This window comes from Anser brachyrhynchus, assembly GCF_964034855.1.
Source record: "Anser brachyrhynchus genome assembly, chromosome: 4".
Lineage (NCBI taxonomy): Eukaryota > Metazoa > Chordata > Aves > Anseriformes > Anatidae > Anser > Anser brachyrhynchus.
The window spans coordinates 53,362,598-53,381,299 of NC_137698.1; the positions used below are offsets into that span (position 1 = coordinate 53,362,598).

Sequence of the window (18,702 nt, forward strand, 5' to 3'; positions counted from 1 at the left end):
AAATCAAGTAAAATGTCTTGTACAAATATAGGTCATCCGTGGTTACCTTTCCCAAATACAAATCTCAATTAAAAAATAAATTAGTTTGAAATTACCTAGTTTCCAAAAGCCCACGTTGATGGGATTCATCGATTCAGTTATTTATTATTTGAGCCCATAATTTGCTGGGATTAATCTCATGTTGAAGGGCCAATAATTACTCAGGGCATCTCATTAGCCTTAACAAAATGGCATTTTTACTTACTTTTGGTCTTTTCAAACTTTCCTGTTGTTTTGTAACTTCTCAGTGTAGAAAGTTCTTAATTAGTTTTTCCAAAACTCTTAGATGCAGAATTTTAAAATATGTATCTGAAAGCAAGTGTTTTATATTCTACTTACATAGAGTATATTTAAACATCATTTGTAATTTCTAATTGATCATTTCTGTCTTTTTGTTTTATTGATCGGTTTTTCTTCTTGTAGAAGAGTGACAATATTGGTACTATTCTGTATGTTTCTAATAAACTTGGAAATTCTTTGTTTCTATTGATCACTTTTCTATCAAATACTTAATCTTTTTATTTTTTAATCAGTTTTCTGCATTATCATTTCTAACTAGTATCATTTTCCATGTTTGTATGTTAGATGTACATTTATATGCTTATATACACAGGGATATTCATGTAGTATAAGTTAAAGTATAATATGTATAAGGCATATGATATTTCAATTTTATATATGGATTTAAATATATATATATATTTCAATTTTATTTTAATTTCTCTCTATATATATATTTTTAATCTACCTGTGGCTTTCTTTTCTAACTTTTATATGTTAAACAGCTATTAAAATATTCTTCAACAAGACCCCGCTCTCAGTCACGGTATTTTTTTTCTATTTCAATCCCTTCTTCAAAGTGTGATAATTATTCTAAGTCCTTATCTAGCAACTAGCATGCATATATGTATGCGCATATTTGTATGCATGTATACATATATGTATGTGCATATTTATTCATTTGTATGGCTGTTTCTAATTGAAAGTAGTAAAAGTAGCCATATCATTATTTGTAATTAAACAGGTATAACCCTAACAAGCAAGTATTCTTTATTCTTCTATCCCTTTAAAAAATAATAATAAAAAAAAAAATAAATTGAATTATCTTCCCCAAGGATAGAAGCTAATCCTTTATCATTCCCCACCCTGATTTATTATAAATACTATTAAGCACTATTGTCTAAATACAGATGATTAACCCTTGTCAAAATTAACAATTTGCTAAGAACTGAAAATTCACCTTATAGCAACATGGAAATGGCGTGACAAAAATTTAACAGCATGAGGGACTCTTAACAACAGCTATAACAAATACCATAGTTAACTTACATAGTTAATTATTAGCAGAAATAGGTGCTTTATTTTTCTACTTCCCACCGTCCCTCAGTTCTGGTTTCTTTTAGGGATATATACTGAGTTAAAACTTAGTATACTTCATTTTTTCTTCTTTGAAAATGCACCTATATTATAATTGTCTGTAGGTCATGTACCAACAGGGCGTGATTGGTCTCCTAATGAAATGGAAGTCATTTGGCCTTCAACCTTACAGAATTTAGTATGCACCTGAGGCACAGATTAACAGTCTGATAATGCATCCCATTTAATGCCCCATTCCTTAAATTAACCAGTCCAAGAGCTCATTGGGAAACTATCCAATAAATAAGTGAAAAAGGCAGCACCTGTTATGACTGGTTGAATGCCTGGTATTAAAGTATGTGGAAATAGAAAGCTTTCCTTGAAATTTAAGTACTATTTCAAAATCTGTGCTGTGCTGCAAGTTTTCTAGCTGTCAGGACTGTAGAAGAGAAGTTCCTAAGGCTTTGTGTGTAATGGGTCGCAAAAGTGAAGGCATATTGTGCCGAGTGCTGTTGTGTGGGGAAAATAAATAAATAAATTAACCAGGCTCTCATGTCTGCACAATCAATAAAGGCCCTCAAATAGTGATGAGGAGGGTTTGTCATCTATTAAGTGGAGACTTGCCATGACTGTGGTGTGGTGGGTGCTGTGCTGTGACAGACTTTCTGGTAGGCTGGGGCTGAAGCAGTGGGGCAGGGAAATGTGCCTCGATGTGCCTTTGACTGTGGGATGGACCTGTCCCTTAAACACTTCTGTTCTTCCTCTGTCTGCTGTTATGGTCCCAGCAGGCATCATGTTCCCTCCAAGATGTATGCAACAACCAAAAGGTCCTTCTGCCAGCCACAAGGAACAGCTTTAAGGCTACATATGCAAGGCCCAAAATGCACCTTGTAGGAATAACTGCTAGAAGAACCCCTACCCCCCAAAATATATTTACCCTACTACCTTAATGGGTATTATTATGTATTGTTTTAATTGTTTAATGTCTAAAAGCTCAGCTCATGAGGGCTCCAGAAGGATCTTTATAGATACCTACTTAATGAAGAAGCTCTAAGATGCAATCTAGATTATTGGTCTGAAATATATATATATAACACAGTTTGCTCATTTTGTTCTGCTTTCCTTGAAGATTTCTATCCTTTGTGCTTATTGTTGTTAGCTCCTTTGCATGTGTTGTTAAATGCTGCCCATGATATTGACAGGTTGTGTGTTTTTTTTCCTTTGCATGCATCTGTTCAACGATCAAATTTAGAATCTTATAAATAGAACTAAGCTCATCCCTGTTAAAAGCAAGAGGATATTTTAGGTGTTTTCCAACATGTAAATTCAACAGACTGGAGTTTTCATCGAATATATTAAAAAGTAAGTAACCTTAGCCCCAAAATTTTTGAAAATAACTTTTATCTTTTCTGAACTGTACCACACAGATTGTAGCATACCTGGTTAAGTAATTATTTAATTCCTCATAGTGATAGCAAAGGACATTAGAGACTTACTGTAATTAAGCTATTAGGCTGGAAGTACCAACTACAATTTTTAAATATAATCCATGTAAAATCTTTATTAAACAAATGTATAATTGGCCTGAAATTACAAATAAAATGACAGCAAATAATTTAGTACAATTAATTTGCAGTAATTCATGTTTACAATATAGAAGTTGTTTTCTTTCCTAAATTTGGAAATCCTGCATGATTGCTCAGCAGTAAAGAAAATAATATTATATAAGTCTAATTTCTACTTTGAATGTTCCAGATAAATGAAGAAATTAGGACACCACAGATTTAATGTGTCTATGGAATACAGTTTAGAAACTTTAATATGCAGTATTCAAGGTCCCTGATGAAATACTAGTCTTTATAACTTTTACCTTACAAACAGATTTGCAAAGATCTTTTCCGTAAGCAGTATGTACCTGATAAATGTCGAGATGCATTAAAATGAAAAGAGTGTTTTGGCCAATGGCATATGGGATGTTGGAAAAGAAGACAAAAGTAATGAAAAGAGGAAATATTAGGGGACACTATTATCATACGTGAAAGTCTAAGTGAATCATACATGGCTATGGTTATGAGTCAGGTCATTTAACTTCATTTGTTTTCAGAGTTTAACCACTTAAATGTTAGCTAACTGGTGAAACACATACCTCATCTGTACATTATAGATGTATATATCTAGGCAAAGGTCCCACTCAGAACTTTGTTTAAAACACCAAAGAAATTCAGTCCAGAGGAGAGAGAGGTCAAGGGGATCTTAGCCACTTGATGTGAGGGAGTAAAGATTAACATGAAGTAAAAAAAAAAAAAAAAAAAAAAAAAAATAGTAAAGACTGTCATAAAGATAACAGTGAGGTGAAACAGAGTCAGTTCTTAATCTTCTGGATACTCTTACTCAGGGCATGGAATTATTTATCTTAGTATACCTTGTAATTTTGATGATGTTCTGTGGATTTATAGTTAGCTGTGTTAATAACATAAGAAACACCTAAACCTAATCTAAGAATTACTAAAACATCTGCGCGCTTTAAAACACTGTATGACTATAAAAGCAAAGGTACCTGATGTTTTAGAGAGCCAATGTGCCTTTTATTTCTTATGCTGCTTACTTATGACCTAGACAACCAGTTCTGCCTATACACAGGATATGCAATGTAGTCCCATTGTGTGCAAAATTAAAATAGTTCAAAACCAGGAAGGACCCTCATGTACAAGAGTGAGTCCTGAAAGACATCCTAGGTTACCTCATAGAAGGGAAAACAGCCTAATTCTTCCTCTCTTACTCTAATCAGTCTGTGAATACAGAGCTGAGTATGGGTCAGCAGGAATGAAAGATGTGTTTACCACATTTTCTTTAATATACAGTCCTCCTATGCTATCCTCTTCAAAGTCATGTAGCTAACCAGTAAGAATGTTTCCCTGGTATTCCTAATATTCCAGCTACAGTTTCCTTGAAAGTAAATCACAATTTCAGTGACTATATATATATATTTTTTCCTAGTATTTTCAGATGGTCATATATAACAATGCAAAACACAAAAAGCTAAAATTAGTAATTGGTTTAAAAAACTAAAATAGTTCTTAAATTCCCTAGTTTGTAAGCATTCAGACTTGACCACAGTTTTCTTTTAAAATAAGAAAATGAACTGTTTAAAATAATAGTTTACTTGATTTCCATTCTTTCAAAATTACTGAAGTAATTTTTGATAACACTAACAAAGCAGGACGTCAAGTGATAGTTATTGGAGTAAGTTTCTTTCCCCATTCTTATACTATGTAAAAATTTTTATACAGTAATGTGGTAACAGAAGTTTAATTTCTCTTGTTATACAAAAAGAAAATAAAGGGTCCGTTTTTGTCAGTTCCAATTTATCATGAGTTTCTACAAAAAGACTCTCTTGAGTTTGTGGCTTCGTAATAGTAGTAAACTTTTAGGTTTACTATTAGCTTTACTATTTCCTTTACAGGTTAGGAAAGGTCAAAACATAGATATTTCCTTGCTCAAAAGACTACTTTATCAATATTCACCCTCTTTTTTCTCACCAGAATGTCAAATTTTGAGCAGTTTCATTGTGACTTTTACCAGTCCAATTACACCATAGATGACCAAGAAGAAGGTTACAACAGTTATGGGTCTAGTGAAAATCTTAGTGCAAGAAGAAAGTAAGTATGCTTATATATATATTTAAAAATTCAGATGAAATTAGTGACAAAAGCATGCAATTGCAACAGAAGGATTGTGTAATCAACACAGCTGAAGTTTTAAGAGGGAAATACAAATACAGTAGACAGATGGAAAAAATCCTAGTATTTCATTTTTTTCATATTTTTTTTGAAATCTTTTGGTGACTTCTGTCCCTGGAAGAGGGACACTGAAGAAAAGAAGTTCTGAGTTTCCCTTTAAGGAGACTTCTATGTGCAGGAGTCTGGACAGTGCTACAGCCTTCCTGTTCAGCAGCTGATGGATCTGGGTGGTCCCAGGGCTTGCAGAGAGAGTTGAAATGGCACAGACCAGGTCAAATCAACAGCATTCCTCCCCGTTGTCTAGTTAGGTATCCTGTCAAAAGTGCTTAAAGCTAAACAGCCTTTAGTAAACAGCTCTTTACTCACTTCTACCTGTGCTGGTAGTGCTCTACAGAACCTGCATCTCACTTCTGGAAAATCTAAGGAAACAAAGAATAGTTTTAGCTAAAGCACTGAGATGGAAGTTAAAGGATGAGAGATTGGCCCTAGCTGTCCCTGTGCCTTCTGGTCATACAGAAATAAAATCATATATGATAATAATTAGGGAATCACAGAAAATAGAGCAGGAACGAGCTTCAGATCATCTAGACTTTCCCCATGTCATAATTACTTAAACCTTTCCTAAGGTTTTAGTATCTGTGCTACTATTGAAAATAGTTGAAAATGTAAATCATGGCACAAGGCTGAGCAATTCTAAGGTGCCATGAAGTTGCTCATTGCCATCACTTGTTTTACTGCGATTTGTTTCTTGTTTCAGGTGCCAGATAGGAGACCAACCTCCAGCCAATGCTTTTGTCCCCTCGGAAATGCTTCTGCCCTCTCAGAGTTACACAGGTCAGATTTTACAGCCGACATACAGTCCCAATACACTCTCTCACCTTACCTACACTGATGGTTTTGATGAGGAACCTCCTTTGCTAGAAGGTAAAAATAAAACCAAGGACAATGCATGTACTTGTGCTTTTGTTTGCTAACCTGCATCACTCACTAGAGAACCTACAGCAGAACTACCCTGCCTGGCTCTTAAGCTTGTTTCTGTGTATGCAGCCTGTATGAAATTCAGTCATCAGTCCCTAGTCCCCAGGCCTACATTTTCTTTTCTGAGATCTGCAGGGATTCATTCGTTCTTACGGCATATAGAGTGTATACTTTACTACCACTAGATGACAGCATAACAATAAGTTTTGCATTCGTATTTCCAAATATTTTCTCCAATCTGTGTTTACTCTACATGCATATTGGAACATCTATAATTAATAAACACTGATAACAATCCTTTTTGCATATCTAGTAATAAATTTAATAGTTCAAAGATGCTAAATAGCTTGCTTCAGTGGGAAAGAAATTGAAAAAGCTGCATTCAGCTTCAATTAGTTGAACGTTTAACTACATAAACAATATCATTCTTTATGATAATTGAACCATCCTAGTGTTAGTGGCTGATTTGTAGATGAACGTTTACTTTACAAAATACTGGTACAGCATTAAATAAAAAAAAAAAAGAGAGAAAAAAATTGTCGGTGATTACTTCAGTATAATACAAAAAGAGCATATGCAGCCTGCTTTGTATTCTAGAAGACAAGTGGGTATTTTGCTTCTTAAAAAAAACCTACTAAACCCTTAAAAATAGAAAGATCATTTGATTTGAAACAGGTATCTGTTACACCTCCAGCTCTTGGTTCTCCAAGTGTTTAACTCCACAGGGAGCTCACCCTGTGAAAAGGATGCTGAAATGCAACTGCTTCTGATCCACAGTGCTGCAGAGATGTTCATGACTGTGTGCCAAATAAATCTGACCAAAGACAAACATTTCAATACAGAGCAACTTTATAATGTTTTGGCTCAGCTCAAAATGATGAATTGGTGGAATAAGGTAAAGACTTAACTTTCCAAACAGCTCTAACGCATTGTCAGTTTCAGTAATTCTGGCACCCAGTTCTGAACCTAGCTTTTCCTTGCTGGAGCATCTTAAGGAAAATGATCGCTCTTGCAAGCTGAAGCGTTTCCACAGAAGGTATAAGAGAAATCTTTGCCCCAGTAAAGTTAGTGGCAGAATTCCCATTGGCTTTAATGGGGAAGAATTTTGTTCTCTTTTCGGGGGCTCTCAGTAATTACTTTTTAAATGCAAAAAGCTTATAAAGCACTCTACGAAGAATTATTAACTTGCCTTGAAGGGAAGAATGTCATTTTTAAGTACCTCTGGCACTTCAGGCTTAAGACGCATCTCTTGTCAGATTTACCAGAATTAAAGCATATATCTGTGTCTTTAGAGTTTCAGAGTATCTTGAATTCTGCAGTTACTGTTAATTAGCATATTTTTCAACATCTAACTTAGTGTAGCTTCTATATATACATATTTTAAAAATATATAGGAAAACAAATATTAACTCCAAAATGCTGAAGGCATTTTTTGGTTCACTGGATTTAATAAATATTGCCAGTTTGAAATCAGAGCTGACTCTCAAATATACTGGTTGAGCAGGTACAGCATGTTCATACTACGGTATACGTCATCCTATAATATTATCTTCATTAAAGCGATTTATTTGTTTTGTTCTTTTGGGCTCGTGATATCTAATGAGTTTTTGTAAAAGTGTTGTTTTCTTGTAAGCAATTAGTTGTCATGGAATTTCTCATTGCAGAACTTGGGATCAATTTTGAGCATATATGGCAGAAAACCTTAACAGTTCTAAATCCGATGAAACCTGCAGATGGCAGCATTATGAATGAGACGGACCTCACAGGACCTATGGTTTTCTGTTTGGCCCTTGGAGCAACGCTGCTGCTGGTAGGATGTGCTAGAAACTTAAGGGATTCCTCTTCTAACAAGATAACACCTAGGTGATAACGTATGTGAAATAACAGATGATGTAGTGCTGGCATAAAATGAGTCATTTGCTGCCATTTGTCCTGAGATTTTATATAAAAAGTCTCCTTGCTTGAAAGTGCATAATGCTTAATTGTAATGTAGATGTAATACAAGTGAAGTGATGTATTACTTACAGTGGAAATACTTTTTGGGGGGGGGGGGGGGCGAGGGGGAGGTGTGTTTGATATGAACAAAGGACAGATCTGCACAGCGTATATATTGGAGAGGCTCTGAGCACTTGACACATGGCAGTGTGACCTAGATAGGACCTTACAGGGAGTTTTCAAAGGAGGGAATTGAAAGGTATGGCACACCAGACCAGTTTTTCTAATACTCTTGCTACAGTTTTTAAATTACCTTCCCTTATTGTTATCCTGGGGAGTGCAGAAATCAAAATCAAAAATATTTTTATGTAACTAAAATCATTCCAAAAAGAAAATAGAAACTTCTTCCATTGCCCCCTCAAATTTGCAATACCTTTTTATAAATTTTGCTAGCACTTTCTTAATTTATATTCATTTTTTACATCATCTGCAAAACAAAATATGATAGCCTGGGTTTAGCCTCTTTCATCTTTATGAATAGAGCTTTCATACAGGAGGAATGTTGAAACAGAGACTGTACACTACTCCAAATTCATCTATTTATTACTGACAACAGGGGCTTTACAGTGCTGCCGAAGTACAGCTCTGATTGTTGGCAACAATTTGTCAGACAGGAATAAGATGGGACTGTTCTGGGAAGGGCTTTGCTACTCTAGCAACTGAGGTAAGAGAAATGGGGCTCTAATTCTCCATTTCCTGTATGATAAATAGTGCTGAATCAGGAGACTCCTGCAAGTTCTTACTCAATTTGTAATGGCAGTCCAGTACCTTGAATGTGCGAACTGCAATATAAAAGGCAAGTGTTAGTATTTATGCCCCTATAAAAATAAAAATCTTTTAAAAGGGTGAAAGCATCAGGAGGAAATAGAATAAAGGGAAAAGAAGATAGGAAGTCAGAGAAGACGGGAATAAGGGGAATAAAAGGAGAAAGCTTTGAATTTATTATAGCCAGGAGGATGGAAGGAAAGCTAAAAGAAAAAAAAAAAAAGTTGCTGTTGATTTTTCTCCATGGACAGTGAAAAATTGTAATGAATATTTAACTTCTATTATTGAAATAAAGCATTTTAATTACCATATTTATTCTAAGATATTAAACATTTTACGTGTCATTAGAAAAACAACTATTTTCAGTGCTCCAGTTTTTGGTCAGAAGAACTCTTCTGACACAGTCTAGTGTTTTTGTGCCACAACTTCACAGAAAAATGTCTGTGGGATTTCCATCACCATTTTATAAATTCAGGCTGCTCATTTTTATTTTAGATACATTTGAATACTAAAGTGGCTCTTCAGCCATGTCAACACAATGTCCTTCTGTACTTGAAGAATTCTTTTCTAATAACAGCTGGAATATATCTGGTTGAGAGCTCATTCTCAAAAATAATTTATGATTTATTTTTAGTTTCTTTTTTTTAAAATTTTTGAAAAATATGCAAAGATATTTTTCAAATAGTATCACTACTTCTGAAGCACAGAGAAAAGGAGAAAGGCTTTGTTAACCTAGCAGCAAGACTTGATCTTCCGCATGCTGGCAGAAAGCAGGGCAGCCCCGTTGCAGGGAGAAAAACAACAGCAGTGCGAAAGTTAGCAGGCTTTACATTTTACATAGTCATTTGTCATCAGTCTTCCCCGTATCCTGAAAGTAAGGGTAGCAGTACCCACTCCAGGCAGATGCAAACAAGGTCTGACTTTCTTCTAACCTTGTTCCTTGCGCAGGACAAATTTAGTGCTTTCAATTCATCAAAGCCTGCCAGGCTAATCAAGCCTGATTCGGGTTTTGCTTACAACGCTGTGAACTGGGAGTATTCCCATGTGCGTGAGTCAGTGTAGTATTTACATAAGTTAGGAACATCGAGAATTGGAACCAATTTTCTCACTCTCTCAGTCCCCTGCACCACAAAACAAGCATTGCACCAAGAGGAGATTTCAGTTGGCTGCTCCTGTGCTTGTACCATCCCTCTCTCAGTAATTTGGTAGTCTTAGATTAAGCTGCTAAATAGTGCTGTGTGGAATAATTAAAAACACTGAAACAAACAGCCTAAAATATTAGCTTACAGTAGTTGTATCTCTTTGAGGCAGATCTTTTCCTAGTAGGTTGACAGTAAATGCTGCCCCAAACAGCTGCAGATGTTATGCTTACTACAAAACTTGAATGACTGAAATTTTGGCAGATGATAATCTGAGCTACTATTGCTCTTCCACACCATCTCTAGTTACCATTAATTTTATTTGGTGAACAATTATTTCCTAAATGTTTTAGACCAGTACTATGGAAAAGCCAGCAAAGGACTTTGTACCTAAATAAGATTTCTTATGCTGCTAGTTCAGGGATAGATTATTCTATCCGTGCTTTATGGTGGCATGCACTGTCAGGAGAAAGGCCAGCATTTGGAACAATATGAGGATACGGGCAACCTGACTGTAGATAACTTCAGCCCAAGGACTGGAACCAGAGGAGAGTTCAGCAATAAGCCAGGCTGAGTAGAAATACAGGGTAAGAGTGTTGATGGAGTGGCAGGCCTTACTAGCTGAGGCACTTATCTTGGTAAGTGAGCTGGCGCCAACCTGCAACTTTAGGACTTCCACTATTGTGTGATCGCTACATTAGGCTCTCTTCTCTGCATTGCTTTATATCTGCCCAGCTCAAATGTTGTTGGCATCCAGTGATCAATTTCCACCCAAATGGATACAGGAAGGTGGGGCAGAGAAGCAAGATCCTCAAAAATGGTTGATTTCCCCCAGGATTAATTAAAACGTGGTTGAGTAGATCCTCTCAATCCTCCTTAACCATCATGGAGAAGATACTTGGAAATATTCCAAACCAGGAAAAATCTTCAATAATGTTTCCACCTTATCTGTCACAAGATAATCCAAACTTAAACTACAAAATTAATTTAAAGCTGGGAATCTGTCTTAGTTTTGATTCTCATGCAGTTTATCCTATGCAATACATGTGCAATATATAGGTGTATACACAAACACACCTGTGGTTTAAGTATGTATATATATATTGTATGTATTAAAGAGATGATGCACCACAACCACCACCCCTGTTTAAAAAATGTAAAAAAAAAAAAAAAAATAATGAGGAGTTTATTCCAGAGTACAGGTTTGAGAGTTGAGCCCCAGGTTTGATCTAACTCCTTCATAAATGCATGTTATTTTCAGGATACAAAGTTCTAACACAAAATGAACAAAACCATCTTCATCCCAGATCACTGATTATTTCTGATGTACAGATGTTAAAATCAGAGTATTGCATACCTGGCATTCAGCAGTTCATTTGTTAGAACCTTGAAGAGAGGGGAAGAGATTTAACAATCTATTGGGAGTGAGCAATGCTCTCGTGTCTGGAGGTGATCCTCTGAAACAATGGCAGGAGATGAAGAAATCGGTGGTGTTGTGGCCACTGTTGTACTAGTTTTGTGTATAAATTATAGAACATCAGGCTCCAGGCTGTCAGACTGGTACCTGTCACAGGCACTAAAATCACACAAAGGAATAAAACCTGGAAGAAAAACAAACAAACAACAACAACAACAAAACACCTGGGGAATTTTTCTTTCACTGGAGCACAAAAGAACACAAGCTGACAGTTACTACTACAGTAGTAAAAAAAAAGAAAGAAAAAAAAAAAGCACAGGTGGGGTTTTTTGATTGTTTGTTTGTTTGAAAGCATGCTTAAAGCTGTAATAAAATGAAAAACATATAAAGTAAGTGGGGTTATCATTTTACTTAGGATGCTTTTCCACAGTCCTGTGTATAGAAATTGTAAATATTTTAGTTTCCAATATCTTTGAAATTGTAAAGAATGGATTTTTTTTCCTAATGGAAAAATGTGTTTTCAATGTCCATAATTTCTTCTCAGTTTGTTACCAGTTAGACTTGTCCAAGGCTCCCTAACCAACTCGTGTTGTACTTCAGAGCCCAATGACAGCGAGACTGAGAAACAGCCTTATAACTTTACATTAGTGACAAGCACATTCTCACAATTTTATCTCGGAATGTTTTGATGCAAAAATCACCCAAAAGTAGCAGCTATGGTTTACATTTGAACCAATGTAGGCAAAGTGGGGAGAAAGGGATTGTCAAAATGAAAAAGGAACAAACTTAGTGCTTGTCTTCTGACAGCCCACCACCTTTCGATCTCTTGTTCACTTCCAACATTTTGTGCTTACTTATATTTGTTCAAGGCAGGAAAAGTTCACTTTGGCTATGTGTATGGTGTGAGTGCCATTGGGTGTCTTGCTATACATGCACTACTGAACCTGATGAGCATCTCTGGAGTCTCACATGGCTGCGTTGCAAGTGTTTTGGGATACTGCCTGCTACCCATGGTGATTCTGTCCACTTCTGCAGTCGTCTTCTCACTACAGTAAGTACCAGTGTATGGCAGCACGAATCATATTAAGCACAGTATGTTAGAAGGCTATTGTCATGCAAAACATTTTGGAAATAGTTATCTAGTGAATTTGAGCTTCCAACACTGAAGAAAAACACCATTCTCTGTGTGTGTGTGTGTGTGTGTGTGTATAGATGAAGATGGGCAAAATGGAAGAGGATGGGGTGTCTGTGTTTGAGAGAGGTTATATATAATTATTTTAATACAAGTCCTTAAATCCATTGTTTTCCACTTGGACTGAGAGTGACTTTGATTTTTGCAGCAGCCTCAAATGTGCTTTTTGTTTTGAAGAGCCAACGGTGACTAAACTCAGCATCAATTTTAAAAGCAATTCATGGACTTTGGTTTTATATAGCTGGTTCTCCTGATCCTCTTTTTGTTCATAGTATCAGGCTCCCATCCTTGTATTTCCTTTCCTTCTGTAGACTGACTTCTGTGTGACAGAATGAAATAATCAGGCAACCCTTAATGATCTGGAGCATTGGGACAAACGCTTAAGATATAATAGTCATAATAGTAATGGTGTAATTGCTTTGAAAAAAACAAATGCGGCGTTGTATGTATTTGTGTGTATGTGGAGGAGTTCTCAGTAATATAGATACGAATTAGGAAATTTGCATGCAAGCCTTTCCTTTCTTCTCATTCTGTAAACCTCTTGAGATACAGATTGTTGACCTCCCTGTTCACATACAGCAAAGTACAAGGAAGCTCCAAGTCTTGCCTGAAGGCTTTGAGCAGTGCTTTTTGTTCATAGTTAACACATACTTAATAATGGTTTCCCTCCTCAGTCTTTCTGAATACGTTTTAAACCTTCCAATCTGCAAAATACGGGATTTACCAGTTGATGAGCAAGAAAGTGACCCTGTTTGTTTTATGTGGTAAAGCAGCAATTTTATGTATGTTTATTTTTTAAAGAAATGATATAGTGGTATCAAGACTTTAGCACAATCCTTGTTGCATGTTTCTGCAGTGCTACAATGGGTTAGCCTGACCATATTCCATGTATTCAAGTATTTCTGAGCTGTCCTTGACAAGATGAACAGCAGTGACACCGAAGAAGCCACTCATTCTCTGTTCTCCTACACTTCCCATATTTGCTTGATTAACCTGTTTAATAATCCACTTGAATAAAAGGTGTTGATATGTAATCATAGGACAGATGGGGCTAACTCGAAACCAGCTGTTAGAACTGCACAGGGCACTGTTTATACAAGGAATTCCCAAGCATGACTGTACGCTTGTAAAATGCTGTGAATTTAGAGAAAACACATCTTTTGAAAATCTATAAATAGTGTACTGAGGTAGGCTTTACAAAATTAAACCATTATTTCTGAAATGAATTGATAATGTTTAGTGGTTGTCTACAGAATTCTGCAGTCCTTTCTCATTCACTATATTAAACTGTTTGAACACAGCAAGTACTGAGGTTATCTATTACAAAAAGGCTATTAAAATCAAGTGGCAACTTTTAAATCCAATATGTCTCATAATTTTTAATTTTAAAAGTTATTTAAAATGGCAAAAGAGATACAGCAATACCTTCATGATTTTTTTCCTAATATTGTAAAAATGTTATTTTGTCAATTTCAAATTGTAAAGAATTGAATAACTTCAATCTGTTTTCACAGGATATATACCTAAGATAACATGCATATCAAATCCAAAGACAGATACTAATGCAACAATTGTGGTATTCATGATTAGCTATTTCAGTGTTAAATAGGAATGAATCAAAAAAAAATAAATAAATATGTTGTTTGTTGAATGACGCCAAATAGAAGACCAGTTCTCTTATTCAGACTTGTGTGGAAACAGACTGCCTCAAAGCTTTCCTTGTGCCCATCTATGCTCGTATCATGTCAGAGCCCAAGCTGATTAGGCCACCTTTCTGGGAGAAATATCAGCAGACATTTTTCCTGGAAAAAAACAGTAGGTCTTCACTATCAAATCCATGAACAGACTAGCCGTGGCATCTCCTTGTCTCCTTGACTAAACAGTGAAGGAAGTGAGTGTAAAACAGGCGAAAGGAACTCTTAGACCCAGCTGATGTAAAGGACCCGTGTGGTGACCATATCTGCAAGTTGTGAGAGAGAGAAGTGGAGAGGCACCACTTATGTCTGCCCATCCCAACTCAACCTTCGTGTCAGTACACCCTCAGTCCTCTTGGTCACTGTGAGCACAACACCCCTTTCTTGCCCCTCTCCTGTGGATGAGGGTTTGAGCCTCATGGACACACCAGACACATGCTCTCTGCTAAAGCTAGACCATTCCTATTGGCAGTTAAATCACTGTTAGATCAAGGACTGAATATGTAAGTGCACAGACGTATCTCTTGACTGCAAAATGATTTTATGTCACCTTTCCTTCCTGCTCACTGTCAGTCCTGGAACAAACCATGAGAGGCCTCGTGGCCGAACAGCCACAGCTGTAAATTGTACTACCTTGTAATAGCCTCATAAACAGACATTATACTAGCTGAAAATTATCATCAGATAGTGTGTTCCTGTTACATCCTAACCCTCTGCCACCATGGGTGCCTACACACAGAGCCATCCATACTAGCTCTGAATTTCTGGCTAGATGTTTAAGTGAGTGCTGTAGAATCTCTGCTTGGAGTGGAGGCTTGGTTCACAGGGCCCAGTGTAATTTCCCTGAATACCGCTGTACAGGTTTAAAGGAACACTTCAACTGAGAGTATTAAATCACACAGTCTTTAATGTTTTATTTTTAATGGACTGAAGTTGCAACAAGGTGCTGAGTCATCTTAAAATCAGTTCTCTCCTTTCTCCCACAAAGTCACAAGAGCTGAGAACACCAAGTACCTTACTGGCCTGGAGACTGTATTGCCAAGAAATGAAGTATGATTAAGTAAACTGAGGCAATTAAAAAAGGAGAGCTTTACTCATCATGGTTTATTTGCAATAACAAGATTAGTGGAGATTATTTTTGATAAATGAGCCTAAGGAGGTATATGTAGTCTGTTTCTCACTTCTGCTTCTGTTTTGCTGATGGTTTGAAAGAATAGAGCACCAGGAAACCATTTAGCAAGTGGAAAAGGTTCATTCATTCTGAAGGTCCCTGAGATTGACACAGTGAACGTGTGTAATGCAGCAGATCTCATTATGCACCTCAGCAGCATGTTACATGCATGAGCTCATGCATTTTACAGAAGCAGACTGCAAATACAGAGTGCAAATAAAGCAAATGTGAAACATTATTTATTGGCATGGTCTTTCTCCTACAGGGTTTAATACTGAGCTCTTTATAACCTGCTGGAATTTTTCAGTGGGCTTTTGACCACAGTCCCATAATCATCAGTTCTCCTGGCCACCCTGCACCTGAGAAACAGCAAAATTTAACTTCAAAATAGCTCAGCTGTCACCGAAAGGCAGTGTGGAAAGCCACAGTGTGGAGAAGGATTTCTTCATGAGCAAAAGACCAGCTGGGCTCTCTCCTGGGAGCCAGTTGACACCTTCTGTATGGTCAGCCAGGGTGTAAGTCTTTAAGAGCCACACTGCTGCTCCTCAGAGTCTGAGGCACGCTTCAAATCTTTGACATGTATTACAAAAATACATTGCCTCCAGGTCACCAGGCTGCCGATAGAAGATTAGGTTTGTAGTGTCATTACAAATCCTAACAAATTCTGCTTGATGATTTTTGGCTGCAATAAGATTTTTACTAACTTAAAAAAGATCTTCAGCTGCTGCATCTGTTGGAGCCCCAAAAGATTTACCTGGAAATACACTTCTCCTTCCAGCAGCATGACTGATGAGGCTGCTATTCTTATTCACGCTGAAGAAATTACCTGTTAATATTTTAATTTGTTTTTCTGATTGGACTTTTGTTATGTCAGTCAATCCTTGGTTCTGCCACTGCCTGCAGCCTTACCAGTAATGAGTTGCCAGATGTGAGCTTGAGTTTCTAAGTTTGGTAAGATTTGATGCTACATGTGCTAACAACTGTACTCTTTTTTATTATGATTTTATTTTCTAGGGGGATCCTGGGAACTTTGTTAGCCCTGTTTATTATTGGATGGTGCAGTTTGTCAGCGTCCAAAATTTTTACCTCTGCCTTGGCCATGGAAGGACAGCAGCTTCTTATTGCATACCCATGTGCTTTATTGTATGGACTCTTTGCACTTCTAGCGGTTTTCTGAAGTGTATTTTCTGATAGCCTTATTACAGTTTGTTTATGGTTGTTGGAGGGGTAAGAGGTTATTTACTTATTTTTAGGTTGCCTAGAATTGCATTAAGTTCTGTTAACAAAATTAGATTATACAACTTACCTTTTATTTGCCTAATGGCTGGTAATAAAATAATAATAAAAAACAAGTAACAGGTAGATGAATACATTGCTGATGTTTTGAAAATCTTACAGCGTAGAGAAAAACATTTGTATTGAGAAGGTACTAAGAGCAAACAAATAAATAAATGTTAATTTTTAAAAATATATTGTCTTCTGAGTGTTTAATATATCTAATACATTGAGCAGAGAGTAACTGGAAGCAATAATGCAAATATTTAATGGACCTAGTAAATCAAGTGAAAATACACATTTGTTTCACAAAGAAAAAAAAAAGAGAGAGAGAAAAAACAGCTTATATGATTACTAATAATGTTACTGAATTTATGTGTTTTTTATTATTTTTATTTTTATTTTTTAACAGAAGAGTGAGTGGCTCTGCTTTGTGATGTTGAAGGATTGTCCAAGCAACAAGAAGAACAGGTTGCTGCAACAGAGGAAGGAAACTAGGAATGTCATCTTGTTTTATTTTTAAGAGGTGTTGCTGTCCAAAACATTATTGTACTGTTTTTAATGTACAGTAATGTTACATTTTAGAATTGCCACTAAACCACCGCCTGCTGTCACTGCAGAAAAGCACTGCACAAAGCAAATGCAGCTCCTAAAAATGTCTCCTGAAAGGCAGAACTGTATCTAAGCAAGCAAAATACAAACCTCCACAATGTTATCTGCCCCCCCATCTATTTGCTGCTTTCAGTGTTACAGGAACCCAACATTTTTATAATAGCAATCAAGCACAGAATGCACAAGATGATGTTTCAAAATATAATAGTAGAAGTATCAAGCCATCCAGAGGAAACAGAGATGTGTGTGCAGTCATAACAAGTGCAAACTCCAGCAGGCAGTGGTAGAGAAAATGAATGTAGCTGTAGAAAGGGTTAGGGAAAAGAAATAAATGAAATAAAGGGAAATATGAAGGAAATAAATGGCAGCAGACTATTTCATCAGTGTTTTAGTGTGTCTTCTCTCTTGATTAATATTTTTATGATTTTAATTATTCTCCAATTTAGTCATTATTTTGAGCTGTTAAGTGAAATCCCTGCAAAATATTTCTCTCTAGACAGAGGACCAATGATTCAGTAAGAGAGTCCTGGTACTGCAAAAGCACTTATGCAGAAGCTTAACATGAAGAAGCTGCTCAATAATACGTGGAAAGAACTCTCTTCCTAATCTTTTTCATCCTTTTCAGGTCAGAGGTAAGTTAGATAATCAGTTTGTTCCCACACTAGTGATTCTGTTTCTGAATTGAAAGTGCATTTGGTAAAAAATATTTCCCATTGCTCACATATTTATTTATTTTTTTTAAGAGCGCTTGTGGAAACCTTTTTGGAATTCATTGTACTAAACTCCAGTGGAACTAATTCATACAAGTGGTCTTAAGAAGTAAACAAAAGGTATTGTGTACTTAACCAATCCTTAAAAATCACAACTCATTTATAGAAAAGGATTTGTTGCATTTATCTATGTCTTTGTTGCAAGGCTAGGAACACAGGTGCAGAGAAGCAATGCTGGAGGTATAACCCTGGCAAACTATGGATATATCCTAGCAAACTCTGGATATAACTATACAGGATCTAGCTGTATATAAGTGGGACCTTCACGAATTTGGAAGATCAGCATTTGTGAACACGACAGATTTGGCCCTGCTGCATTAGGGAGTAAATTTGCCACTAATGAGGTGCAGAAAAACACATCAAATGACTCGAGGGTATGGTTATAAAATCAGACAGTTTGATTTACCATGCACTAATGGCATTCTTACGTCTGAATAGGAAAAGATTGATATGGCTTCACTTCTGGAGTTCAGAAAAGATCATTGAGAAACATTTAGATCCACTTTTGTTCCACACTTCATATTATCATCCATACAGACTAAAACAAGTATAAAATTCC

The 18,702-nt window shown here is 36.3% G+C and overlaps 1 protein-coding gene across 9 annotated transcripts; it reads left to right on the plus strand.

The window, feature by feature from the left end:
• The first annotated feature begins 1,657 nt into the window (after positions 1 to 1,657).
• On the plus strand, positions 1,658 to 17,584 carry YIPF7 (Yip1 domain family member 7). 9 transcript variants are annotated; one of them, XM_080589936.1, is made up of 7 exons: positions 1,658 to 1,750; positions 2,648 to 2,757; positions 4,938 to 5,054; positions 5,893 to 6,059; positions 7,778 to 7,923; positions 12,299 to 12,480; positions 16,501 to 16,956. In XM_080589936.1, the coding sequence occupies exons 3-7, from the start codon at positions 4,939 to 4,941 to the stop codon at positions 16,661 to 16,663; spliced, it is 774 nt and encodes a 257-aa protein (XP_080446062.1). In that variant the 5' UTR covers positions 1,658 to 1,750; positions 2,648 to 2,757; position 4,938; the 3' UTR covers positions 16,664 to 16,956. The 9 variants fall into 9 exon arrangements, with proteins under 9 accessions (XP_080446062.1, XP_080446067.1, XP_080446061.1 ...); XM_080589941.1 differs by lacking the exon at positions 1,658 to 1,750 and adding an exon at positions 1,769 to 2,063 and having other exon boundaries at positions 5,893 to 5,969; XM_080589935.1 differs by lacking the exon at positions 1,658 to 1,750 and adding an exon at positions 1,773 to 2,063.
• The last annotated feature ends 1,118 nt before the right edge of the window (positions 17,585 to 18,702 follow it).

Coding starts and splice junctions, on each gene's coding strand:
- YIPF7 (XM_080589936.1), top strand. CDS start 4,939: ATGTCAAATTTTGAGCAGTTTCATTGTGACTTTTACCAGTCCAATTAC. Junction 5,055..5,892: donor AATCTTAGTGCAAGAAGAAA/GTAAGTATGCTT, acceptor TTCTTGTTTCAG/GTGCCAGATAGGAGACCAAC. Junction 6,060..7,777: donor GGAACCTCCTTTGCTAGAAG/GTAAAAATAAAA, acceptor TTCTCATTGCAG/AACTTGGGATCAATTTTGAG.